General features: G+C 41.5%; 1 protein-coding gene and 2 long non-coding RNA genes across 5 annotated transcripts in view; 1 reads left to right on the top strand and 2 right to left on the bottom strand.

Moving 5' to 3' along the window:
- Positions 1-1,960: 1,960 nt before the first annotated feature.
- Positions 1,961-8,053, bottom strand: LOC132322201 (uncharacterized). The gene is made up of 2 exons (XR_009485042.1): positions 3,228-8,053; positions 1,961-3,073 (listed from the first exon to the last, which is right to left on the bottom strand). It is a non-coding gene; the product is annotated as an uncharacterized LOC132322201 (long non-coding RNA).
- A 4,079-nt stretch (positions 8,054-12,132) lies between these two features.
- LOC132341996 (uncharacterized) lies at positions 12,133-17,390 on the bottom strand. Its single transcript, XR_009490368.1, has 2 exons — positions 16,841-17,390; positions 12,133-14,560 (listed from the first exon to the last, which is right to left on the bottom strand). It is a non-coding gene; the product is annotated as an uncharacterized LOC132341996 (long non-coding RNA).
- A 304-nt stretch (positions 17,391-17,694) lies between these two features.
- Positions 17,695-27,645, top strand: part of ZSWIM6 (zinc finger SWIM-type containing 6) — a 106,752-nt gene continuing 96,801 nt past the window's right edge. For all 3 annotated transcript variants that reach the window (XM_059873504.1, XM_059873503.1, XM_059873502.1), the window contains exon 1: positions 17,695-18,213. In XM_059873504.1, coding sequence (XP_059729487.1) covers positions 17,700-18,213 — 514 coding nt within the window. In that variant the 5' untranslated portion in view covers positions 17,695-17,699. The remainder of the gene's footprint in view (positions 18,214-27,645) is intronic.

Genomic DNA, 27,645 nt, shown 5'->3' with positions numbered 1-27,645 from the left:
TGCCTCCTTTCCCCAAAACCATAGATAAAATATTTTTTCTTCTGATGCCCATGAAAAAGGAAGATATGATGGTCAAATGCAGTTGGGGATAGACCAGCAAATGCTGCCCTGCATTGCAGGGTTTCTCCTTGTGACCTTGTTGCAACACAAAGAATAGAATCTGAGATGCAAGACTCTAGCAGGGGAAGGCAAAATTCAGCCTGGAGGTGTGAGATACTAAGGTATCATCTCATAAGGTTGTACTTTGAAACCTTCTGTGTCAGTGAGAGTTGTCTGGCAGAGCTTTTGCCAGGGAGGAGACACACAGATATTCAAAGTTAAAGGTGATTCTTAGAAGCATCTCAATCTTAAAAGCATTTCAATGCATCAATGGAGTTTCCAAGGCATGGAAACATAGGAACTGCCAACCCCAGAGTTTCAGACATAAGACATCATAAATAGTTAACAGTCTGATGATTTGCTTATTCTGCTGGTTTTGTCTGGGGTAGAGTTAATTTTCTTCACACAAGCTGATATGGGGCTGTGTTTTGGAATTGTGCTGAACACGGACTTCATAACATAGAGAATTTTTTGTTATTGCTGAGCAGAGCTTGCAGAGAGCCAAGGCCTTCTCTGCTTTTCATACTGCCACGCTGCCATCCCGCTTCCCTATGCAGGAGGTTGGGGGTGCCTGGGAGGCTGGGAGGAGACACAGCCAGGACAGGTGACCCCAACTGACCAATATCTGATATTTCAGACCATGTGGCATCATGCTCACTATATAAAGTGGGGGAAGAAGGAGGAAGGGGGGACATTTGGAGTGAGGAGTTTGTCTTCCCAAGTCACCATTATGTATGATTAGGCCTTGCTCTCCTGGAGATGGCTGAACTCCTGCCTGCCCACGGCAAGCAGTGAATTCATTCCTTGTTTTGCTTTGCTTGCATGTGCAGATTTTGCTTTCCCTATTAAATTGGCTGTACCTCAGCCCACGAGTTCTCTCTTTTATCCTTCTGATTCTCTCCCTCATCCTGCTGGTGGAGTAGTGAGTGAGCAGCTGCCTGGAGCTGGGTAGCTGGCTGGTGCTAAACCACAACACTTAGTATGAATTCCCAGAGTAGTTTAAGTACAGTCAAACAGCCACTCTGATGTGAAGATGATTAGGAAGGAGTTAGACATCAAAGGTACCCTTCAATGATTGTCTCCCAGTGAAACGACAAGGCAATCTGATTAGAAAATACTACTGCTAAAAGAGGAAAAAAAATATCTTCAAAAGTAAAATAATGTTTAGGAGCTTAGTGAGAAATTGGCTTCATCTGAATAGAGGCTAAGCTCTGGAGCTACTGATATCAAGGGTAGCCAGCTCCCTCCCCTTACTCCTGCAATGAGGAGGTGATAAAAGTTACCTATGTGGCAGTGCTACTAGTGACACTACTGTGGTTCTTCCTTCTCTTGACTTCTTGAGATTATACAATTAATTAGCTTCTTCAATACAGGACCATAAAACATTCTTTGTGATGCCTTTTTGTAAATAAAAAAAAAAAAAAATTAAACACATTCCTTTTTTTACCAGTATCAAGAGTTAAAGAAGTCCAGAGGCTTGTATAGGATACCAAGGCCAACTTTGTACAAAAGGCCTATTTACAGGAATTGCTATCAGGTATAAGGTTTTAGCCTGGAGAAAATTTAACACAAAAATTCAGATGATCAGTCATAAAGAAAAATGAGCGACAACAGAAAAATATTCAATTCTTGTTAGGGACTACTTCGAATGCTGATCTCATTGAAACGTGGTTCTTTACTTATTTTGAATTTCCAATGTAATTATATCCTGTTTTCAAGTTCTTGTCACTACACAGAGGTCCCTTTTGTATAAGTTCATATTCAGGTCAGTTTGAAGAAGCTTCACAGACATCAGAGACAAGACATTGTCCTTCTGCCAATGTGGTTTTGCCCCAAGCTTCAAGAAAGCTTAACGAGACACTGTAAGGGATATTTGCATCTTTTATTGCTTGCAGAAAGGAAGTTTTCAGCCAAGGAAGGATACAATTTTAGTTTCTCTGCACAAAGAGGGAACCGACTTGCTGTAAATAATGATAAGGTAATCTTGCTAATTTCTTCTGCAATTTTTATTTAAAGGATGAAATACCACTTTACAAACAAAAGACAAAACATAAGTTGGAAGTTTAGGATAAGCTAAAAAAACATGTGTCAATGTGGACATACCCTTGTTGCATTTAAAATCACACAGGCATATAAGACTTAATAAAGGATCTTAAAACTGTTAATCCAGAATGGTATTCCACCTTCTCCATATGACTAAAGACATATAGTGATGCAGAATCACCAGATAAACTATTAATGCAGAAGACTATTGCTGAGAAACTGGAATAAGCAGAAAAAAGGAGTGCAAAAATTCCATGTGTGGCTGGGTCTCTTCCATGATCATTTTTAGGGTAGATTCTTAGCCAGTCTGGATCCCTTGTCACACTACACCATTTACAACTGATAATGTCCTTTCTCAAACAGCTGCAGCTGCCCTGAAGTTCCAGTACAAATGGTAGCCTCCACCAGCAAAAAAATGGATTATGTAGTAAATCCGTAGGAGAGTTGAAGGAAGAACCAAAACAACTTTGCTCCCCATCAAAGATAAGGCTAGAACATCCACTTTGACCATCCACTGGACTGATCTGTTTTGTCACAGAAGTCTCTGTGCTGTCCTGAACTATTGCCGAGTTGAGCTACAATACCTATATTAAGACAGATATCTTTTGAGGTTAAAACTAGACCATAATTATAATTTACTTTAAACCGTTTCAGTAGTTAACTGATCTGTATTAGGGCAAAATTGTACCAGTCAGTTCCAGTCTGATTTTGTTCAGCTTCCAACATTCAGCAATCAGATCCTTTTATGTCAGTCAACTAGATGGAGAAGCCTGGTATCAAGTTTCCATTTCATTGCAGATACTTTTGGACTGCAGTCTATACATGGTTTTGTTTGATAGAGAGGAAAAACGTCTTTGTATCTTGCCACACGAATCAATGACTTTTCTGGCTTTTCTCTCAAACTTTCCTTTACACTAAGTATTCTTGAATCCTAAACAGCAAAAAGCAAATTAAAAAGAAATTTTCAGTGCAGACATATAACTCATATTGTTCATGCAATCCCCAGAGATTTCTATTAGCGTAGCCGAGATTTACACAAGGCATGTTGACCAACGCACCATATTTAATAGTCCATTCATTGTTACCTCTCTTGACAAATCTCTTTGCACCTCTTCATTCCTCCTCCAAATCCCCAAATAATAACTTGTGAACAGAAAAAAAGAAAAGGAAGAAAACCAGCATTTTCAGTTCTTCTTACATCCAGCAAAACATAAGTTTCTGAAGATGAGAACAGCAGCATTAGTTTTGAAATAACATGACTGATGATTAGACTAAGGGAATTGTCTACAGATGTGGTTTTATTCCCTTTTTTGTTACAGCTGTACTTGTGAAAAGGTTATGCTAGACAGAGAAAGGGTAACAGAAGTAGTCATGAATCTAAGGTATAAGGCATATTTAAAAATACTGGCTCAAATTTCAAAAGTAGAGTCAATTTATAGCATGGGGATGTTTTAGCATTACTCAGAGATACCAAAATAAAATTGTGTAAGCACGTAATATAACAGAACACTCTTAGAGATGATTGGAACCAAAATATACAAGGAAACCCAGGACAACAAATTAGAGGCTTAGACTCACCTAAAACAAAAGGCTGTTTATTAGAGAATTTTACTTTTAGAACAACTTGTTCAACTGGCCTTCAGTGGCTCCATATTTGACTGTTCTGAAGAGCTAGAATTTGATGGGTAGACTAAATGTAAAGGTCATAAATATAAGAGTAAAAAGGACATGCCGCTTTCTCTGTTCACAAATGTTTTACTTTAATAGTTATCCACAAAACACTTGGCTGTTCGCCCCCAACTTATTAAAGCCATCTGATCTGTATAAATGACTTATCTTTGTTGTTTATTATCTCCAATCTTTAGGGTCATCTGTGAGTATCATTAATAATTTTGTAAAATTTAAACATAATTTAAAACAAGCATTAAATAACACAGAGCAAAAAATAATTCCTAAAATAACCCAAATATGAATATACTTCCTCAGTTAGGATCCTGCATTTACTGCTCTGTATTTGGCTGCCAGTTACTCAATATTCTACTAATTAGCAGGTCATATTGATCATTGGATCAATATCCAATAATATACAAAAAGTGTCACACAGCAGTAAGTCAGAATGTTTTTAAGAAATCAAAACATTACATTTTACAGTATTGTCATGTAAACACCATTTGGTTAGTGTGTTAGTAAAATGGTAGTCAGATCTGTTTCTCCTATACCAATATTGACAGACATTAGCTCTACTGATTCCCTTAAAAGCTTATGTATCAGTTGTCATTTTTTTGCCTACACGGATGCTACCCAATAATCATCTAGATTATCCTCTTTTCCCTTTATACTTTTAACAAATCTTCTGAATTGTCTTTCCCAGTTTCAAATTTTTGAAAACAGACAGTAGCAATACAGATAGCTGCTTGTTCGGTTTTAATATAAACACTGAATTGAAGTTATCTGAATGTGTTATTTTAAAATTAGTTTTAATGGCTAACACACTCCTGAGTTATTGCTGGAATAGGATATGTTTTGTCATTTTGTGAAGGGATAAAATTTTGGTATTTCCCCAGATGTTTCAAACACACCAGGGCATTCACAAGCCCTAGTCTTTATGGGGGACTTCAACCACCCCAATACTGGTTGGAGGAACAACCAGGAGGTTCCTGTGATGCACTTATAATAACTTCCTTCTCCAAATGATAGAGGAACCAATGACAGAGGTGCTATGCTGGACCACGTTCTTGCTGACAAGAAGGGAATGCGAAGCTCAAACACAGCTTGGGAAGTAGTGACCATGAAATGGTGGAGTTTGAGTGAGAAGGACGCACAAGAAGCTCATTGCACTGGGCTCCAGGAGAGCAGACTTGGCCTCTTCAGGGGTCTGCTTGGTAGAGTAGTAGGGCATAGAATCCTGGAGGGAAGAGTGGCCTAAGAAAGCTGGTTAATCTTCAAGGGTCAAGGTCCTCCAAGGAGCAATGTATCCCAACAAAAAAGAAGTCAGACAAAAGTACTGGGAGATCTGCATGGATGAACAACTTGCTCCTGGACATACCCAAACACAAAAGGAAGCCTATAGAGAACATGAAATAAAGGACAGGTACCCTGGGAATAATATGAAGAGATTGTCTGCTTAGCCAGGGATCAGGCCAGATTTTTCACTAGCATCATTTCCATCATTTCTATCGATCCATCATTCTGAAGACTAACTTAATGCTTCCTAAATGTACTACATTTACCTATGAGGGCAGCAAGGGAAAGAAATGATGCTGTGTTCTTTGCAGATGCAACTGTCATCAGCACTGTCTTACATGAAGTGGCAACTCCACATAAAGTATTCCATATTTCCAGACTACCTGGTGTGTTATCCCAAGGCGGTGTGTTGTAGCAATAAAGAGCCATCACAGTTCTGAGCATCTGTTTAGAGGGCAGGGTCAGCTTAAAATCGAGCCAACTTTCAGAAATTAGGTCTGCAGTTCTGTATTTTCCTACACATTTCCTACATGATTTGTAGAACTTATTTATATAAACATGCATGTCCTGCTAAGTGACAGATGCTCACAAAAGAAGACATAGACTTGAACAAAAACAGCAATGTTAACCACTGATAAAAGTGAAGGCAGAAAAAGCAGAGAACTATTTTTGATCAGCATTACTAGGAAGAGCTGGCATGACTCAATGAGAAAAGGTGTAGTTGTGTTGACTCGGCTTCTTCCAGACAGTAATGACCTGTGGAGAGACAGGAAGAAGCAAGCTACAATTCAATCAATTTTAATTCTGCCACACCACAACTTCCTGTGTAAAGGATTTCTGTAAGAACATCACAACATGCAACAACAAAAAGTATTTATTAGACAAAGTTTAACTGGGGTAGCAGGGGACCAACTCAGATCTAGAACTTCCTTTTATATTATTCTCCTTATTTCTCATTCACCCCACAAATTTCTTCTTTAAATGCAGGAAGTAGAACCTTCATCTTGTCTAAGAATTGTCATTCTTTCTTTTTTCCCCAAGTGGACTTGGAAAAAAGATTTCAACTATCTTTGCACTATTGTTGATCACAAAAAGCTAGTAGTATTTATATTTCTTAGGTATACCTCACACAAAATTATAGCTGTTATGTGATCTGAATCACCACTGGATATTAGTATTTATACCATTATGCTTTCACTCATCAAAGATCTATATAAATGGTCTCCTGCTGAGATCAGCATAAAATGAACTGCTAAATTTTGCATAGTTTTCATGCTGCATATACTGAAGTGTATTCCCGTATGGACTGTAGTCTGAAACATTCTTTTTCAGTTCTCAAGCTACTTTTAAACGGTTGTCTTCTGAATGCTAATTTCAGAATTCCACTGGCAGATCCTTATAGATCGTGTCCTGAATGTTGCCATGGTTATACTCTTCATTTAGTAAACAGTATGGAATTAACCCTCATTCCCAGGCAATAATGCAATTTAGCCCAATCCCCAGGTACTGTTAAAGTGGTTCCTCTTCATTTATGCTAAAACTCTGAGTAAGCAGAGATTGTAGGTTTCGTTTCCAAGTAGTGTACCTTCTAAGAAGTGCTCAAACTTAGTAGCAAGTTTTCACTCCTAGGACTACCCCTGCAGACAAGACAATACATTATGAGCAAAGGGAGAAGTTGCCTTCTCCCCCTTAGCAGATGTGGTGACTGCGACTCATAAGTAGCAGGCGGAAGTTGTCACCAGAGTATCAATTATTGGAAGAGAAAACTGCAGCTTTTGCAAGGCTCAGAGCTATTTATGGAGGATTTTCCTAATGCTACAATCAGTCCAGGGTGGATCCATATTTCCCTGTGGTAAATACCATTTAGAGGGTGGAGCTGGTAAGGAATTGTGTTTTTACATTTATCCCCTCAAAACTTAACTCTAGCTCTGCTCTTCTCTTCCTCAGTTATTTCACCCCTCATATCCTAGTGATTTCTTGTTTTCTTTTGAAAGAAAAGACCTCTAGCTTTTCTAATGAGCTTCAAAAGCAGCCATTCATCTGCAGCAAGCAAAATTTTGTTTTAAAAGAATCAAAGACTTTATGCTCGCAGGGATAAATTGAAAATCAGAGCAGGGTGAAAACCTGGTCATCCAAGTGTGCACATGGTTGGCTTTGGTGCCTGGACTGTTGTCCAAAATGTGGTGAAAACCATGCTCAGGCTGTGCTGCTGTTGCTTCTCAGAACCACTGAAATCACAAGAACAAAATTTTTTTGGTGCTGTCCGTAACAAAGCTCTCAGAATCACATATTAAAATTACTGACTGGGAAGCAATTCTGAGTTAGGAGAATATTCTTCCTAGAGATAGTCTTCTGTCGTCTTAGGTTGGAAGAGTAATGTGACACTGGACCTTTACTACAACTGGAGGAATTCAGAGGCTTTGCCCAGGTCTTTGCCCAGAGGCCCCATTTTTGGAACCACTAGAAAATACATTTAACGTGACACACCAGAAGAGATTTTTACCCCTTCTGCTCAAGGATCATAACATCTGCAGGATGACTGATGGAGACATCTGCCTAAGCTTGCAGACATTGAGTCAGTATGTCCTGCAGTATTTGAACCCCACCACACACAGTGCTTGCATCTATTCCCCTGAAGGACCCCAATACAGCCCAGCAGGGGACAGTGTCTAGCAATAGGACAGCTGTCCCATGAGTCCTGCATAATTTATTAAAGCAAAGAAGCATGGGGACATATTAATTACCAAGGGGTCCTTTCCTTTTCAGTGCTAAACCTGCCACACTAATTTTCCAGAAGTGTAAGACCACATTGTGCCACTATTATTCCAAGTGTTGAAGTGCAGCAGTGCTGTACCTCTCAATTCATCTTAATCCCTGGAGAAGAGAAGAGAAGAGAAGAGAAGAGAAGAGAAGAGAAGAGAAGAGAAGAGAAGAGAAGAGAAGAGAAGAGAAGAGAAGAGAAGAGAAGAGAAGAGAAGAGAAGAGAAGAGAAGAGAAGAGAAGAGAAGAGAAGAGAAGAGAAGAGAAGAGAAGAGAAGAGAAGAGAAGAGAAGAGAAGAGAAAAGGAAAGGGAAAGGAAAGGTGCGGAAAGGTGCGGAAAGGAAAGGAAAAGGAAAAAGGAAAAAGGAAAAAGGAAAAAGGAAAAAAGGAAAAAGGAAAAAGGAAAAAGGAAAAAGGAAAAAGGAAAAAGGAAAAAGGAAAAAGGAAAAAGGAAAAAGGAAAAAGGAAAAAGGAAAAAGGAAAAAGGAAAAAGGAAAAAGGAAAAAGGAAAAGGAAAAAGGAAAAAGGAAAAAAGGAAAAAGGAAAAAAGGAAAAAGGAAAAAGGAAAAAGGAAAAAGGAAAGGAAAGGAAAAGGAAAGGAAAGGAAAGGAGAAAGGAAAGGAAAGGAAAGGAAAGGAAAGGAAAGGAAAGGAAAGGAAAGGAAAGGAAAGGAAAGGAAAGGAAAGGAAAGGAAAGGAAAGGAAAGGAAAAGGAAAGGAAAGGAAAGGAAAGGAAAGGAAAGGAAAGGAAAGGAAAGGAAAGGAAAGGAAAGGAAAGGAAAGAAGAGAAAAAAAATGAAGTTCTCCCTTTCTATTCAAAGCTACTTCAAAAATTACATGTTTTTATTCAGAGCAACTTCAAAAGTTAAATGTTGTCTAGTCACAGACCAGTAGAAAAGGACCTAAATCCCTGCTGTAAGAAAGGGATTCCAGTGAAGTCTTTGAAGGTAGTGAAGTAAAAGGAAGTACTGGTTTCTCTGACAAAATTTTACTGCAGGCTCTAACTATAGCTTATCTCTACTTTCTGAATTTGATTACAAGGCTTAGCTTGACATATTAGCTCCAGTACAATTTCCAAGACTGCACGACAGGAAGAATAGGAAGAAGAAGGCAAGTGGTTGGAAAAGGTACCCATTTTGTCAGAGTGTACAATGGACTGGCAACAGCAAAGTACAGTCAAAGGAAGATGAGAAAGAAAAGGAAGGGATAGAAACAGGCAACCAGATAACGAAAATACTTTCAGCTGGGATACAAAATACAAGTAAAAGTATATCAGTGTCACCCAAGATATATGCAAGTAAACTGTGTTTAACCTTGAAAGTTGACTGCTCTGAACAGATGCAGTATTCTACAGTTCAATCAGTGTTGGAGGGATAGATTGGCAAAACAAGTACACACCACTCTAATTAGCAGTTGGGCTACAAAATTTTAAATACTTTATAAAGTTTTGAGACAAAAGCCCAGGTTTTACAAATATAAGATATAATCTGGGTTGGGAAAAAGATATTGGGAAAACAACCCCTCAAAATGTTATATGCTTGATTTGGTCTTTATTAACTATTCCTCAGCATACAGTCCTTTTTGACCAAATAAATGACAAGACAGCACAGTGTAATTCTTTTGTCAGACAGAAAAACCTTGGTCTCTTAATTTCAAAGGGTGTCTTAACTATTCAGAAGCCCTTGTACTTAGAGCACTACCTTGTAAGTTTGTCTCTGAAACAACCAAGAAAAGAGCTGTCTGTTAATCTTCATTGGGCGTTTCAGTCCCAGGAAAGCTAGAGATGGGTTTGCAATATTGTTCAAATACCTGTAAACTAAGAGTTTAAGTATCAGTTGGAACCAAATTTTACACAGAGATTAAGAAAAAAAAAATATTGTCCAGCTCATTTTCTCCAGCTTGCTAAATGCAATCACTAGGGAAACAAGTAAGAGGAAGCAGGTATTGTACCTGAGCTTTTTTAAAAAATGACAGTTCTTACAACACGAACCATTATAGTGTTGCTTAGCCATCTCAGCCTTTTCTTTGCCTCCATACTTTCTGCAGGTCCTCAATTATAATTCATGAAGGCTGAGAAGTTGGCACCCAGAGAAATTGCTGACCAGTTAGCTATACTTACCTCTTCCTAGGACTGCCTTGGCTGTGCTGCTGGAGACAAGGGTACACCAGCACAGCATGGATCCTACTGAAAGTTACCCCATCTCTATGGGAGGAGCAGGAGTGTAAGCTGTTCCCTTGTGTGTTCAGCTCTCTTGCCATCAGACATTAATCTGGACTCGGACTTCTTAGTCAGTCCTGGCCAATCAGGGAAGTCTGGAGATGTCAGAGATGACTGAAGGTTGGCCAATGTGATGTCCATCCACAAGAAGGGCTGGAACACTGATCCAGGCAACTACAGCCTGTCATCCTGACTTCAGCACCCAGCAAGACTATGGAATAGACCATCTTAGATACCATCACATGGCACACACAGCATAACCGAGGGGTCAGGCCCACTCAGAACAGGTTTAGGAAAGGCAGGTCCCACCTGACCAAACTGATCTCCATTTACAACCAGGTGACCTGCCTAGTGGATGTGGGAAGGGCTGTGGACATAGCCTGCTTGGACTTCAGCAAAGCCTTTGATTCTGTCTCCCTCAGCATTCTCCTGGAAAAGCTAGCAGCCGATGCAGTGGACAGGCAGACCCTGTGCTGGACTGGCCAGGCCCAGAGAGTGGTGGGGAATGGTGCCAGTAAAGGGGCAAGTTCTGTTTAATATATTTTTGATGATCTGGATGAGGGGGTTGACTGCATTCTCATTAAATTCATGGATAACAAGTTGTGTGTAAGTGCTGATCTGCTGGAGGGCAGGGAGGCTCTGCAGAGGGATGTGGGCAGGCTGGATCATGGCTGAGGCCAATGGAGTGAGGTTCAACAGGGCCCAGTGCTGGGTCCTGCCCCTGGGTCACAACAGCCCCAGGCAGTGCCACAGGCTGGGGCAGAGTGGCTGGAAAGGAGCTGGGGGGTGCTGGTGACAGCAGCTGAACATGAGCCAGGGTGTGCCCAGGTGGCCAAGAAGGCCAATGGCATCCTGGCCTGGATCAGCCATGGTGTGTCCAGCAGGGCCAGGGCAGGGATTGTCAGCACTGGTACTCAGCACTGCTGGGGCTGCATCTCAAATCCTATTCTGGGCCTCTCAATTCAGGAAGCACATGGAGGTGCTGGAGCAGGTCCAGAGAAGGGCAACAGAGAAGAGGAAGGACCTTGAGCACAAGTCCTGAGTGGTTGAGGGAGCTGGGGGTGTTTATCCTGGAGAAAAGGAGGCTCAGGGGTGACCTTATCACTCCTTACAGCTGCCTGAAAGGAGATTGTAGCCAGGTGGAGTTGGGCTCTTCTCCCAGTCAACCACTGACAGGACAAGAGCACAGAGTCTCAAGCTGCACCAGGGGAGGTTTAGGTTGGACATTAGAAATAATTTCACCACTAAAGGGCTGTTAAACATTGGGATGGACTGCTCAGGAAAGCAGCAGAATCAACATCCATGGAAGTGTTCAAGAAATGACTGGATCTGGCACTTTGTGCTATGGTCTAGCTGACAAGGTGGCGATCATTCAAAAGGGTGCACTTGATGATCTTGGAAGTCTTTTCCAAACTAAATGATTTTGTGACCCTTGAAATGGGAGAAGGAAGGGTTTTGACTTGTTTAGGGTTTTTCTTTTTTATTTAAAGCCATTTTAAAAATCATTCTACCAGCACTTAGCATATGGAAAAGCTCTTCTGAAAATTTTAGTTTATATGATTTCTCTTTCTTTGCTATAGGTTAAAATTTAGTTAAGCAATGTCTTTTACTTTGAGACAATATCAGATTAAGGTTTTCATGTCCCTCACGCAGAGTTTCTGCCTGCCACTGCAAAGCAGTTCCTTGGTCCAGTGCAAGGAAGACTAAAGTGCAGTTAAAAGGGAGAAAGCCCAAGAAGATAAAAAGGGGGAGTTGTTCATGTAGCATGCTTATCCACAAAAAAGCAGTGCCCTAATGTTCCCTTTTAAATGACCGGCCTATTTCACTTTCTGTGTATTTGTATTCCTACACATGCTGGTAGACCAAACAATGGCATTTTGCACCTGATAACTTCTAGACTGGCCTATCCTGTTTTTGGTGGACAATGTCTGACAGAAGAAGATGAAGTTTTGAGAAACTTTTTTTTTTAAATCACTTAATCACAATTAAGTGTATGTATTTGCACTAAAAAGAGAGAAAAAATGAAGAAAGATGTGTTAATATCCAATATTTTAATAAAACTATTTTATTTCAATATTAGGAAAAAAATAATACTTTAAAAATAACATTTACAAAGACTTGTGAGGGTAATATACTGCTTTTACTTTGGGTATTCATAAATTTTGCAACTCAGATCTAAATAAGGTCACAACAAACCCAGAGAGACACTAAATCTAGAGTTCCCTCTGAGACAAGACTTTGTCCTTTTGACTTTATGCAAATGGTAAGTCTGAAGAAAGGTGAGAGACTCTGATTCCTCTAGTCTTCCAAGACCTCAATATTCTGAACCACCTAAATGACTGCAACACATTTACTTTTAAGAATTGCACATTATCATTTTACTTGTGCATTATCATTTGACTTGTAACAGTAATGCTTTTATCCCTAGTGATTTAGTAGTGAGCTAAACTGCCCCAACAGATATCTCAACACAAGGCTCCTTATAAGGAAGAAATAAGTCATTCCCAGGATCTATTCTCAATAAATGTAAACTGAATGTGCTCAGTCCTTGAGGAAATACAGAGCAGCATTAATTCACACAGCTCTGGGACTATGGCACAAACAACGCCTTCCCCTTCAGTCCTTCTGAGAATGACTTCATACATTAAGTATCGAGCCACAGAAAGGCAGAGGACACAGAAACTAATGTCAAGAGGATTTAGCCGAGTTTTAGATGTTTGTTTCTTTTAATTGTTCTAGAAAACTGGCAAAGTACGCTTAGTATTTAAAGTAAATTTTCCTAAATGCTTTTAGATTCTAGTCTCTGACTCCAGTTTTAGAATCAACAAGGAATTTAATCAAAATAAAAAGCTGCACTTTGAAAGGACTCATTTGGTGCTGCCAGTTTATTTCCACTTCAACAGAGAAACTCTAAAGAGCTGGCAATATTTATCCTAAAGTATTTGATTTAAAAGGCTAGCAAAAGGCAAAAGTTCTTTTCTTAGGCTTTAAATTAAAAATAGCCTCTGAACCTAATGAAAGAAACTGTTTTATGAAAACATTGTAAAACTGAAGACAGTGACCAACTACACTATTTTCTTCACCAACCAATCTTTAGATGGTAATTTCATCAACACTCATCACTTCTGTCTGCCTTTCCTGCATTTGAATTCCCAGTTTCACTACAAAGTACAGTGATTTTCACTACCTTTACAAACAGCAGTGTTTTTCAAGCTTTCACACAATGTTAGAATACATTTGTTATCTGCAAAACCTGTCCTTTTTCCAAGAAATGAAACCCGTTGTTATCTAAAAAGGCAAACAGAAACAGGTTTAAAAAGATTTGGTTCAGCATTGTAAATCCAGTTGTTTCAGTAGGCCTATCATTCTTTCTTGTTTTGATTATTTTAGTCCGTCTCCTCAATTTTTCTTGCTTTTTCTCCCTTATAGCTTTAGCTCCAAGAACCCTCCAGCCTCCATTCCCCAGTCTCCTTCTTTGTCTTTGACCCCCCTACCCTCTGAGAGTTCAGAAATATTTTATGCAGTGCATGAATCCAGACCCTTGTTCAGCTTCAATGCAGGAATGCCAAGTCTCATCTTTCCTGATAAGATTTAACCACTGGGGGGACTTATGTTAGCCAGCATTATGTCGCCTGCCATCATTTTTCTACATTTAGACGTTGGTGTGCTTCACACAAAGACAACTGTGCAGCTGTATGTGACCTTCCTTTTAGATTAGCACAACTGGTGGAATGCTCAAGCCTTTTATACTTTACTGTAATGAGCAAAACTGACTGCAACTGGCCTAATGCTCTGAAAGGATTATTAGGAAGGAATTTCACTGCGTGGTGGGTAAGGGTGCTTTTCCAAGCAGCTCACAGAATAGCCTTTTATTTCACGCAGGAAGTTAGCCAAGTTAAGCTTGCTGTTTTGCAGCCATTCCTTCTTCTCTGTGTGGCTCTGGAATAGAAACTTCCCAAAATGGTGAAATGGAAACAGAGGCAAGAAATGCTCAGCTCGGTAAGGTCTTCCCTTGAGAACATCCACTGAAAGAAAAAATCTAACTAGCAATTAAAATAGCTTAGATATGGCTTTAATGCTTCCTAATTTCTTCTCTGGAGTTAACACATCTTCCCACTTGGTTTAAGAAAGGGGAGAGAACTTGGGGCAAACCTGGCAGGACAAAAGTTCAGTCTCAGATGAAAATTTGCAAGTTGCTTAAGCGCTATGCTGGTGCAGCTGGGGCCTAGAGTGGAGCACATTTGGTGCCTGTGGCAGCATGAGAAGAGCAAAGATGCCTCTTGCTTTCTTGTCTGCTCCCTAGCCCAGAAACTAAAAAGATTCACCAGCACTCTGTGTATCTGTTAATATACACAGAATCAATAGGAAGTAGATACTCTTGATGAGGGGTAGACAGATGAAACAGGTGAATCCATGAGCTCTTCCACCTGCTTTTTTCTGGGATTTCTTTAGTGAATTTAAAAATTTCTGCCCAGATCTGTAAAGAAAGAAGAAAGACTAAGTTGAGATAACTGACACATAGGTTAACTTATTAGGGATGATTTGTTGATCATTGTCACTCTTCTCACTCTTTTTGGTTTTTATTGTAAAGTTTCTCAACTATGACGTGAAGAATTCTTCCAGTGGCACGAGTGTTATATTTATTGTAGCAGGTGGCTAAGACCTGGTAAAGAACAGCCATTAAGCCATTACCCAATTTGGAAGAGTATCTTTACTGACTTGCTAGATGATTATTTAAAGCAGAAATAGTGGTAGAACAGAGAAGAAAAATTGCTTTGACATATGAACAATCATTACTCATGAATAAGTGATGGAGTGAAAAATAATTTTCCTCTCCTCTCACACACATGCAATCATGAAGTTCTTTTCTTTTCTTTTTCCTACTGTCTACATATTTCAAATCTCTGCTCTCAGAAATGCTGAGATGAAAACCATATTAATAGTAAAAAAAAGTACCACAAACTCATCTCTGGTCTTCAGCATTCAGGCTCCCTAACACTTCCAAAATTCTGCTGGAGTTAAGTTTATAAATCCAGCAGGACATTTCTAAAACATGCCTAAAATGAGAAACAAGACAGTTAATATTGCAGCAAGCTATCTATGAATTTATGAAACCGACATCTCAAGAGTAACTACTTTGTGAAGTCCGCAGCCAGAAACACAAACATCAGTTTCTTACACAGAAGGTAGGTTTCATGATCCCAAAGGAAAAAAAACCCAAGCTTATAGTGTATACAACAACAAAAAAAAAAAAAAAAAAACACCCACCAAAACAAAACAAAAGAAAAAAAACAAACAGAAACACAAACATCAATTTCTTACACAGAAGGTAGGTTTCATGATCCCAAAGGAAAAAAACCCAAGCTTATAGTGTATACAACAACAACAAAAAAAAAAAAAACCCACCAAAACAAAAGAAAAAAACAAAACAAACAAAAACAAAACAAAACAAAAAAAACCCAAAAAAACCCCAAAAAAACCAACTAAAGAAAAACCAACACCAAACAAAAAGAAACACCAACCAAACTGTGCAGAAAATAATTCTGCCGTTTAAGCTATTTGGTTAAAAAGCATCCATCATTTTCTTAGAATCAGCAACTGGCAGCAGAAAAAATAAAAAGGAAAACAAAACCAGAAAAACAAACAAAGAAACACAAAAGCAAAAAACCAACCCTAACCTTCCCCCCCACCAAAAGCACAGGTCTATACCTAGATGTAAAATATTCTTTACCCGTGAAATTTCCAAGCACCGCTACTGTTTAGAAGTTTAAATGCATAACCTCCCCCCCTTCCCCAATACGTGCAAATTCTAAACCATCTAAGGCTTCTGCCAATCTTTCTTTAAAAATCAGTCAGCGAGTCTGATAAGTTTCATTCAATTTCGCACCCACTTTCAATGGAAAATGCAGTTTCTGCAAAGCTCTTCAATCTCTTGACTACTAAATAAGCTCCTGTTCCAGTCGGAGGTGGTGGTGGTGGAGGGGGGGGGTGCAAGCAAAAAGGAGACGGCAAAGGTTCGAGCCAAGGCGACGTTGTTTGCACCTCTTAGATTTTATGCCGGGCACGCTTGACATTCCTCCGCCGCATTCCCTGACGGAACCGCCTCCCCGCTGGGGGCGGCTTGCGCTGCATCATGGAAAATGTAGTCTGTCTGGGAAAACCAGCCGGCCGGAGGGAAGCCGCTCCAATTACGGCTTCTGCAGGACACGGCATGCGAGCAAAGGGCCGCTCGCCCGGCAAGTAAGTGCTGTTTTCAACTGCGAGCCGCCAAAAGATGCCTCTGACAAGCCATAGTTCCGAAATATGTAATTAATAAAAAAAAAATTGGTTTTAAATTCGGTTAATAAGAAATGGCGACTGCTCTACTATGAAACATGAAAGCGTAATCCCATTTCCGAGATAAAACTCCAAAATACCAAAAATACTTATTTTAAAATTTAATTAATGGAACAGAAGTCAACCGAAGTTGCTCTGCAATGACACGCAGCCCACAGCCTCTTGTGCGCACAAAGGCGCTGTGAGCTGCGCTCGCTCGATCCCTGCCATGCGGCACTTCCATGCGATCGGTGCTCCAGGAGCGGCGGCGGGAGCAGCTCCGCGCTGCGGGCAGCACCACGGGACCCTCAGGATATGTATACATCGATCCATCCATCCATCCATCTATCTATCTATCTTTGAGGCGCCGGCACGGATCCGAACTGCACGGTTTATAAAGATCACCGAAAACATCCTGACCCTCCGCTGTGTCACGACCCACCTGGGTAAACACGGTGCCTTCATCGCCTCCAATTGACTCATTGCAGGTCCGTGCCGCCCAGCCCTGTGCCTCGGCTCTCCCGAAGCGCTTCCAAGCGCTGACATCTGCAGAGCCAACCGGGTGCTGGCACCGGGATGACGACCTTTACCGTACTACCGCTAATAGAAGGAAAACGAATCTCCCCGCAAAACTCTATACCAACACGTCTTGGAGCACGCCTCACTGGTGTAGCTCAAGAGCTTGTTATATGCATGCATCTGGGCTCCTGATCCAGGGGCGGACGGAAAGGGCTTCTCCTGTTAGCGGTCCGCCTCTGAAGCAGGAGCGCAGGTCTGACACCGCGGCGCGGCCGCAGCCGGTACCGAACTTCTCGTCCGCGAGGCGCAGCTCGCCCCGCCCATCCGGCTTTCCCGGCAGAGGTGACCGGGTTCAGGCCGCGGCGGCGGCCCCGCCCCCGCATTCCATTCCCTATATGGCGGCAGAGCGGGGGGCGCCGCCGGCCACACCCCCTTTCCCACCACGCGCGCGAGGGCGCGCCCGGGCTTGCGCGCGTGACATCAGTGGGAGAAGAGGTTGGGAATGCGGGGTGGGGGGGGGGGGAGCATGCACCACGCCTTCGCTCTTCGCTCTTCGCTCTTCCCCCTTCCCCGCCCCCCCCCCCGCCGTTCTATTTACGTTATGACGCCGATTTGCATATGGCCCCTCCCCCCGCAGCCGGCGAGGCCACGCGGCCCCGCCCTCTTCGCCACATAAGGGCAGAGGGGGGCGTGTCCCCGGGGGCTCGCGGGCCCTCGCTGCCTTCCTGGAGCCGTTTATAGGGTACAGCCACTTCCGCTGTCGGCTTAGAAGCGGCGCGATCATGGCGGAGCGCGGTCAGCTCCCCCACCCCGCCAAGCGCCTCTGCTGCAGACCCGGCTATGGTTCGGGCTGCAGGCCGGGGCAGCGGGCGGGCGGCTCAGGGCCCGGCGGCGGTGCGCTCTGCGGCGGACCCTCCTCCGCAGCTGCCGCCGCCGCCCTGGGGCTGCTGCCGCTCGGCAAGACCCAGAGCCCCGAGTCCCTGCTGGACATTGCGGCTCGCAAGGTGGCGGAGAAGTGGCCCTTCCAGCGGGTGGAGGAGCGGTTTGAACGGATTCCGGAGCCGGTGCAGCGCCGGATCGTCTACTGGTCCTTCCCCCGCAGCGAGAGGGAGATCTGTATGTACTCGTCGTTCAACACCGGCGCCGAGGATCCCGCCGCCGGTCCCGGGGGCGCCGCCGCGCCTGGTGGGGCCATGGACGCCGCCGCCGCCGTTGCCGCCGACGAGAACCGGCTGCCCTTCCGCAGGGGCATCGCTCTGCTAGACGGCGGCTGCGTCGATAACGTCCTGCAAGTCGGTGAGTCACCGGCCGGTTCCGCTCCCGCGCCAGGCCGCCGCCGCTCGGGGCCGTGGGTCTCACCCTGCGTGTCACCCGGTTGCCGTCCCTCTCTCTCCGCTGCGGCTCAGCGCCTGCGGCCCGGCCCGTGCGAACCCTTCACTCCCCGGCTGTACCGTGGGCCGGGCAACTTCCTCCGCTGGTCTCCTCCCCCTCGTGCCCGAGACGCGCAGTGGCTCCCTGCCTCCGTGACACGGACACGGCTCTCGCCTGTCCCTTTAACTCGCAGCCCCGCACCTCGCCGTGCCCGCTCCCGGTAATCCAGCCTGTGTAATCCCGTTTGGCTCTGCCCTCCTACCAGCGTCCACCCCCGGTAATCCGGGTCATCGCTTTTCCTCGAGCCACAATAGCGAGGAGATGCCGCCCCCCCCCCCCCCCCCCCCCCCCCCCAATCCCGAGGGGGACCGCTGGTGGAAATGAATCAGCAGAAGGGCGGCCGGCGGGGGAAGGGGGGGGCGGGATGCGCCGCCGTCCAAAACTGAGACATAAAAGCGGTGTGAGACCCCGGCAGCGGGAGTGCGGGGGGGATCCTCGAACAAAGGCATTTCTAGGGCAGCGGCGACGAGCTGGAGGGAGGGGGCGCGATTCGCCCCGCCGGGGGTCGTACGGCTGGGGGGGTTGCTTTAGGATGAGCGGCTTCGTGACAGGGGGGGGAAACGAAGCTCTTCCTCCTACTGGAACAATACCCTCGTCCTCTTCCTCACCCCCAGCCCGGCCGCCTGCCGCTGTTCTTCACCCGCTGCGGGCTCCCTTGGCTAACTCCTCCCTGCCAGTGTTTAAAGGGCTGCAGAGGTGGGTATTCCCCCACTTTTGTGGGGGCTGTCTGCCGGGGGCGGCTCCCCTTCCATTCCTTGAATGAAAGAGGAGCCGCCCCCGACAGATAGTCTCCTCCGTCGGTGGTGATGCTCTTTGTGCGACCCGGCCACTTTGTTCTCATTTTCATGTTTATTTGCGTCTTTTTTTTTTCTTTTTCTTTTTTCTTTTTGTTTCCCCCCCTCTCAGTTTTCTGTCGTTTCCCCTCCTCCGCCCCTTAAAAGGGGAAGACAGACAAAAGAGGCTGCTGCTCGCCTTTTGTTGACGGCGGCGGCTCTCTGTGTATGTGTGTGTGTAGGGCGCCGGGATTCCCTTCTTCGCACTCCCCCAAAACCTCGGTGCTGCCTGCTGCGGGTTTGACTTGGCGGGCACCTTGCAAATGTGCCATCAGGTTTTTTTTCCGAAGGAAAGATGTGACCCTGCTCTTAGGCTCAGTGCCCCTCTCTTCTGCCTACGGAGACTTTCTTTATTTTTTTTTTTAATTTAATTTTTAAAAAATCAAGTTTATTTTAAATTTGATCTTTTGACTTTTTCTTTCCATGGGGTCTGAGGTGCATTTGTGGTTGTTCAGGACTGGCAAAACCAGAAGTAGGGCTTTTTTAGTTTGGTTGGCAGTGCTGAGATTTTTTTTCCCCTTTTGCTTGCACTTGATTCTGTTTGCAAGCGATTAGGAATGACAGGAGTGCACGTAGGGAGGGTTTCTTGGCTGATTGCATTTAAGCCAGGAATTCACTGTGAAAATAAAGCCAAGGGGCAATAAATAAAAAATGCAATCTTCTCTAGGAGGCAGACACCCAGTGAGGACTTTGCTTTGCTTGCTTTCAGCAGTGGAATAGGCCTCAGTGAGTAGTTGTGAAAGAAAAAAAAGTAACTTTTTGTGTGTCTTCAAAGGGGATGGCATTGAGTAATGTTGGCAAGGGTCAGTATGTATGCACTAATACGACTTAAGTGTTGACTGCTTTTTCTGGAACCTTGAAATACATTTCAAACAAATACTGTACCTACTGCTGAAAATATATTTGCTTTGTTGTATTCCCCCACGCCTCCCCCCCAACCTTATGTGAGCCTCCTTTGAAATTCTTGCAAAAATAGTAGTGGAAACTGGTGATATGAAAGATGTCAGTTGTTTTGACAGAAGCCTTTGGTGAGGGAGTTGGGGAGGACTTGGGTAGGTCCTGCTATAGGAAAGTTCTTGTGCAATTTGGGTAGGTAGCTGTGTCATTAAGACCGGGGTCTTGCTGAGAAGATATTCCTAGTGAAGCAGAAAGGTGCAGCTGTTAAAGGCAATTTTGCTCTAGAGTGAGTTGGGCAGAGAATGGAAATGGTTCCATATAATACAGCTGAATACGTAGCATTGATGAAAACTTAGAATTAAGTTTATGAAAGTCCATGTTTAGTAACCATATAAATGTGAACTTATGTTCTTTGCAGTGTGAGTAATGGAAAGTCTGTAAATGTTTACTGTTGAACTATGGAAAAGTGCAGTTACTGGACAAAATACATTTTATTACATATCAGTTCCAACAGCCCTGCTTGTAACCTGAAGTATTACTATAAACAGGGAATGCGGGACTTTATTTGAGAGACACATAAATTTCGGTTCACTGGTAGTTAAATGGCACCATTTGCTTCTGAGTTTTACACTTTCAAGTTTTTCAATCTAGCCATAAATAAACATTCTGACTATTTTATCACGGTAAATAATCTTAAGCAGGAAGATTCCCAAACCTTGTATCTAAGGTTTGCTAAAAATCTTCATGTGATCCTCCTTCATGCCTACCAACTTAATCTCTCGTGTGTTATCTTGTTGTAAAGAAAATCTGAAATCAAATGAAGATGATGTAGTGATACACAAATGTACACACATCTGCAAATGAAGAGGATATTAGTGATACACACAACCGTCTTGGTAATCAGGCAATAAGGTTGTCTGCCAGCCTATTTTGTAGTTTATTGGTGCTGTCCTAGCATAATAATTAGCATCACTTAGATTTGAAAGGCTTTTCTCCAAAGAACATGGCTTCAGAATTCAATTTGCATCTAACGTATTGATGTATTTATATCTTTTTGATATGCTTCAACTGGACATGAAAGTTTTTCTTTTTTAGTATATTTCAAAAGAGCTAGAGAATGCAGGTTCCTAAAGCAGACCTTCCCAACTGCATAAAGCAACTCTTTTACCATGCATGTGTTCAACTTATTTCAAACCAAGTATTTTTAGTAAAAATTGAAGTCTAAATAAGAAAACACTTTGTGAGTAAATACAACAATCTGTAAGGAAAATTAGAAATTGACTGTGTTTCATCTGGCCAAATTTTGGAAATGCCAGGAGCAAGCAAACAGTTTTAGATGGTGAAGTGTATATTTGGTTTCTGAGGTTAGTCCTGAATTAGTACACAGTACTGTATTGTCGTCACAGCTGTGGCTGTCAAGGTTAGAAGAGGTGTGATCCCTCAATAGCGCAGCTGACCTGGCGAGAGCCCTTAATGCAGCTATTCTAGGAGAAGAAATAAACCCCTGTGCCTCTGCTGGTATGACTCTTGCTTGGGGAAGGACAGAGGTTGCCTTGGCTGTAGTGCTGTAAAACTCAGCTTCACTGCTGCAGCCACATTAGAAGTACTTGAGACTTTTTTGACTTGTCATACAAGTACTCTTACAGTATCCCTGTTTGTTGGTAATTTGAGGTAGGTTTGTCTTTGTTGTGTAGACCCTGCTTGCTCATACAGGCCTTTCTTAGAGGAGTTAGAGCCCTTTCCATGTTAGCATAAGGCTCTCTGACTGGTAAGGCATGCTTTTAGGTATGAATGGCAAGAGAATGAGTTGGAGGGAGGGGACTCCTAGAGAAGGAAAATATAAAGAATTCATTGACTGGCACTCGCCACAGCTCTAGAACATGATGTTAATATTATAGGATAGAAACCTGTCTTGTCTGTGGAAGGAGGTTTAGCTGAAGAGCATCATTAGCTTGGAGCTGCAGAATAGTGTTTTGGAAGCCCCTCAGGGATACCTGGTTGGGGCATGTAACCAAAATGCTTCTTAGAGAAAAGCAAAGTAAAATTTCTCCTTTCTTAAATAGTGGTTGAAGGTCACTGATGTTTCTTTAATTTGTTGTTAAGTTAAAGACTGGAGATTGTTTTGCTTTCAAAACCAGGAGAAGCCTTTTTTTCACCAGAAGCAAGAGAAGGCTTTAGAATACCAGATTGGTGTCTGCATGTAATTCTGGTGGAATCTTTATTGTAGTCAGCAGATTTCAGATCCTTTTGGTGGACAGTGATTTGAGGTAAATTTTGATTCTTCCTAGCCATCTTTACTGAAAAAGAATACAACCCAAACCCAAAGCTTTCTGAAATGGCGGAGCAAGTAAAACAAAAGTAATTGCTCTTCTTTTGGGACTCAGTTGTTTGAGTGCCAGTGGTATAACATGAAACACTGTTTTTTTTCTTGTGATAAAACCATACCAAGTATTTTGTTTGCCGAGGTGACACAAATGTTATACTGTGCTGTGAGTTGAACTGCGACTTTTAGCAAATATGGTGATCGTCACTGATGTGTGCAATATACATGTAGTTGTTGATGAAACCTGTAGGACACGTGTATTTAGTAAAAGGATTTACTTAATGAAAGTCATACTGAGTTGTGCGACTGACCTAAGACTGTTATTAGTGGCAATGAAGGCACTATGTTTAGTGTTAACTTTTTTTGACCTGTGATACCAAATTGTTCTGGTATGTGTAGTGAACTTTTTGGAAAAAGATTGTGTTAAATTCTGCCTGTTTGAAGAGGAGAGTTTGTGTGCTGACATGCTGAAGGAGCAATCGTGTTCAGCTTAGGGGGTTTGGTTAGGAATGTATGAGTAAAACAAGTAATCCAGAATTTGTTAATACAATATTGTGGTATGGGCCTAAACCAATGATGTCTGACTTTTTGCTTTTTTTTGACTTAGTTCCAAGCCTAGAGAGTCTTATGAAAATGCCTTCATCAATTCCAGTTTCAATTTGCTCTAAGAAATAACTACTTATATTTCCAAGTTCCAGAACAGAAACTAGTAAGCTTAATTTTTAAATGTTTCTTCATGAAAGGGAGACATCGAATGCATTCTAGTTTCCTTATAGGATTTGGAATGCAATGCATTAATTGGTGAATATGCAAACTGTTTTCTGTGTGTGTGCTCTAATACACTATCCTTGACCTTGAATAATTTCTTTGGATACCCTGAAAAAAAAAACAAAACTGTCTTTCAAGACCAGATTACTAAAGGTGAAAAAGCTTTAATCAACTGAAAAATCAACTCCTGCATTTAATTCAAGCTTTCTAAAAAAATATGTTCTTGATTTCAAGAGTGTGTTTTAGAGTGATTTCAAGATAATATATACAAGTTTTATTTTTTATCTTTCTGTGTAACTGTGGATAGTAGGATAAGTGTAATTGGACAATGTCAATACTACTGTAGAATTCCTCACTTCCAAGAAAACAATTTTCATTTTCAAAGCTGCCATTTCTTTTAGAAGGTGATTCCATCTTTGTGTATGATCTGATTCTTTGGTACGTAGCAATGTTTGAATTTGAGCCACTTGTCATGCCAGCAGTCAATGCCTGCATTTACTCTCTCTCCCTGTGTGCTAACTTTCAGAGGTGAACTATTAATTGAATGCAAAATCTGTGTGTGACAGAGGGCTATTTAAAAGTCATCATCAGACTAACTGGTTTCCTTAAAAATAATTTGCTAGTTGCTGCATTTTGCTGTATCATTTGCTTTTATAAATGAACATGTTAAATCATTACTTAAGACTCTGGTCAAGTTCTAATTTAAAAAATTCAAGTGAAAAAATGTAGTAAACTGTCAGGTGCAGTTCTTACTGTTGAAGGACGAGCTGTAGTAGATGGCATGCTCTTAGATATGTCTGCATGAGTTCAGTTTAAATGTCACCTGCTGTCTGGGTAGTCTAGTGATGTCAAGATAATGTGTGAAGTTTTGTAGTAGTGTAAATATGTGTGCCAAGTTTAGGAAAGCTGCTGACATTCCTTAACTTGCTTTCTCTTTAGCTTATTTTCTTGAGGGGTAAGGTAGGAGAATTTACTGCATCTTTAAAAAAAACCCAAAAGCCAAGTCAAAGAAGGACCACACTATTTTAACTGACAAAAGGTATCCTAATTTATGAATATGCTGTCTGTGACATGAACTAATTTGAAATCTTAAAAAGCTTTCTTGTGCAGCAAAGATACAGATTTAATGTGAATTCTGGTTGCCTGGAATGCAGTCAGCCTGACAGCACGTGAATACTTGAGTGCTGTCCAACAACTGCACTTGTTCTGAGAGTTCTGTCTCCTTGAACTTCCAGTTTTTGCTCTTGGTTTACTGTCCAAGACAATGTACGTAAAAAGTGCTCAGCTGGGTATATGTGCAGTACTTGACGTGGCTTCATAACCTTCTGTGACCTAGATCATTGGCAATGTTGGCTGGTGCTGTACACTGGTTTGCATTCTCCTTCCAGCTACGTGCCAATTACCATGATTTATGTGATGGCCTTGCAGCACATTACCCTGCTGTCCTCTGAAGCAGCAACATGCATCCAGTCTTAGTTGCCTTGGCTGTGTTATGGAAGGCCAGGAAGTCTAAAGAAGCTGAGATATAAATCATCATTTAAAATAGGTGTTTTCTGACTGAATTCTGCAAATGTGCAAACAGACTGAAGTAGTCGAGCCTTCTAATAGTAACTACAGTATAGAGAATTCCTTTATGGTTAAGTCAGAACTGATAAAAGGCCTGCTTTAAGAGCTGAGTGGGCATACAAAAGACTTTTTCTGATGTGACAAAATTCAGTATAGACTAAAGTCTCCTAATGTGGAATTTATACCAGCACCACCTCTGAAAAGTGAAAACCAAATATTCAAAGAGGGCAGATTTCAGCAGTGTTTAAAGTATATTTTAAAGTAATTGTGCTGCACATCATTACATGCTTTAAAAAATAGAGTGTAATTTTTTATTTGTGACTTTCAAGGTTATTTATTTATTATTATTTTTTAATGTAAGCCTCCATTCCTCTTTGCAGGTGTGTGTATTTGACAGTCTAAATACCTGGAAGTTTTGCTTTGGAAATGTAAGGGCAATGGCTGAGAAAGTCTGATGGTAATTGTAAGGATACCGTAAAACCTGTCAATAAGTTTAAATTACACTAGTAGAACTAGCTGATCAGATAAATAGGTAGATCATATACTGAATTAATGTTCTAAAAATTCAAGAGATTTACTTTTTATTGTAGTTTATTTAACAATCCGCCTGTTTACATAAGCCATCTTTCATAGTTAATTGGTGTCAGACCTTTAATATGTTTTGGCATCATTGGAAAAGTAATAGTGGAAATGGCATAAGAGGTAAGATATTAACATGTACGTCTGTGAAATATATATTTTTATTGTGTCGTTTTTACTTTATTTTTTCACAAAAGTTAATTGCATTCAAATAATTCTTTTAAAGACCTGAAAAATCAACTGTTGCGCAGCTGTATGACTTCTAAGAAATGAGACACTTCGTTGTATGTGTGCAAAATTTAACTGCTAACTGGTTACTGATGGCCGATAGTAATGCACTGACAGTGCAGGAGCTATGCAGGTATTGTGCAGCTGAGTACAATGTTTAATTTACACTGACTAATGAAATGAAAAACATTAACCAGCAAGGCACCTAAAACTGGATAAGCCCTAACAGAATGTTACAAATGTACAGCCTGTAACAGAGTAGAGGATCGAGTTTGCATGTATTTCAAGTATTTGGGTGTTTATAAGCTTGTGTTAAAAGCTTGGCTTTGGGTTAAAGCAGTGGCTCTCAGGTTTGTTGCTGTATGTTTGGAGTTTGACTCTTCTTTTATTCTAGTGGCCTGCCTTCTTTCTGCATAGTAATGTTCCACTGTGTGTGCAAGGCAGCACAAACTTTTTAAACTCAAACACTTCAGCTTCTAGCTTGCCCTTGTCAAAAGTGCCTCCTGAGCTTTATTATTAGTTTTTAATTTCTGCATTCAGCTTCGATATTTGGACTAGGCTGAAGTGCATGGAGCACCAATCCATATTCAGTGATTAATGATGGGATTGATATGTTTGTCAGCAGTATAAATATAAATATATACATGTAGTGTGATCTTCAGAGTTTCATATGCTTGATGGTTGGTCCTTTCTTTGACTTATGTGCAGCTGTGGCTATGAAAGGATAGCAGATAAAATCTGTGTTAAGAATTCATTACCAAATACACTTACAGATAATCTTGGGAGCTTCTGGAAAATGTGAGGAAATCAGTTTAGTGGAAAACTGTACTGTAAGTTGTTGGTTGCTTCCACAGCAGTTCCATCAGACTTTGCTTCTGCTTTTGGTGGAATACAATGCAGTGTTCTAGGAGGGTGGAAAGTAGTCTTAGTAAAACACTCTTTTGCATATGTACAAAACAGGATTTAGTGACCATGCTTACTGGATTAAACATGGTTTATTCTTCTGTAGGACAATTCTGCCGAGTCTACTAGTTTTAAAAGTTCAAGAACAGGGAAAAATCAATAGGCTAAATTAATTGTTTAATATATTAGCTTAAGAAAAAGAAAAAAACGAAACACTTTTATTCTGAAATACTGTTATTACAGATGACAGCTGGCTGTGCTGCTGCTGTGTTACATGCAAAATGAGTCTCAGTTCTTCCATTGGTTTAGATTGTAAACCGAAACCTTGCAAACTGTCTACAGTTAATGTCTTGGGGATAAAATATCAGGTACATTATATTCTGTTTCTGGATTTAGTGTAGTTATATTATGCAGAAACCCAAAACTTCAGTTTTGCTTCCTCCACAGCAGGGTGATGAGGATGACATAAAATGCATGGCTGGTTTTTATCTTTTTGTTATAGCAAGCCATGATATGTGAGTGCACCATCATGCAGCTTTCCTTGTCAGTTATGAATATGCATGAATTAATAGAGGTGACTTCAGCTCAGTGTGCTAATGCATGAATGGTAGGCAGCAACTTGGACTGGGACATGATGTAACAGATGCTGTGAAAGTCTGATGGGATCAGGAAGCTGAGAAAAAATTCCTTAGTCCTGTGTATAAATTTTAGAAGCAGCATACCACTTAATTTTACTGACAGTTTTGAGTGATCAGTTTTTAAATTGTCATGTATCCTGGCAGTAGTTTATGGGTTTGATTTCTAGGTAATTTTGTACATGATTAATGTAAATGACTGTTTGGTAGCAGGGAGCAAAGTTGTGTTTAGGAATAAACAAAAGTTTGTTTTATTAAATAATACACGCTTGAAGAGAAGAAAGGTGATAAAATGCTGAGTAAAATGCTTTATAGATGAGAGGCCAAGAAGAGAAGTGGGGAAGTGGTACTTCCTGAGATAATACAGAGGTCAAAGACCTCACTAGATACCTGATGAGGTATATTTAAGGAGAATGTAGTCTTAATGACTCTTCCTTCTATATGATCTACTGTTAGCAAACACATGGAAGCTGATAGACTTTTTCCTACAAAATGAAACACAGCTTTCAAGATGGAAAATAGGTTAGCAAACAGTAACTTAGCTGTTTTGTAGCTTTTGAAATTG

Source organism: Haemorhous mexicanus, chromosome Z, assembly GCF_027477595.1.
Source record: "Haemorhous mexicanus isolate bHaeMex1 chromosome Z, bHaeMex1.pri, whole genome shotgun sequence".
Lineage (NCBI taxonomy): Eukaryota > Metazoa > Chordata > Aves > Passeriformes > Fringillidae > Haemorhous > Haemorhous mexicanus.
Note: the sequence above shows the minus strand (reverse complement) of the source record. Positions and strands in the feature narration are given on the sequence as shown.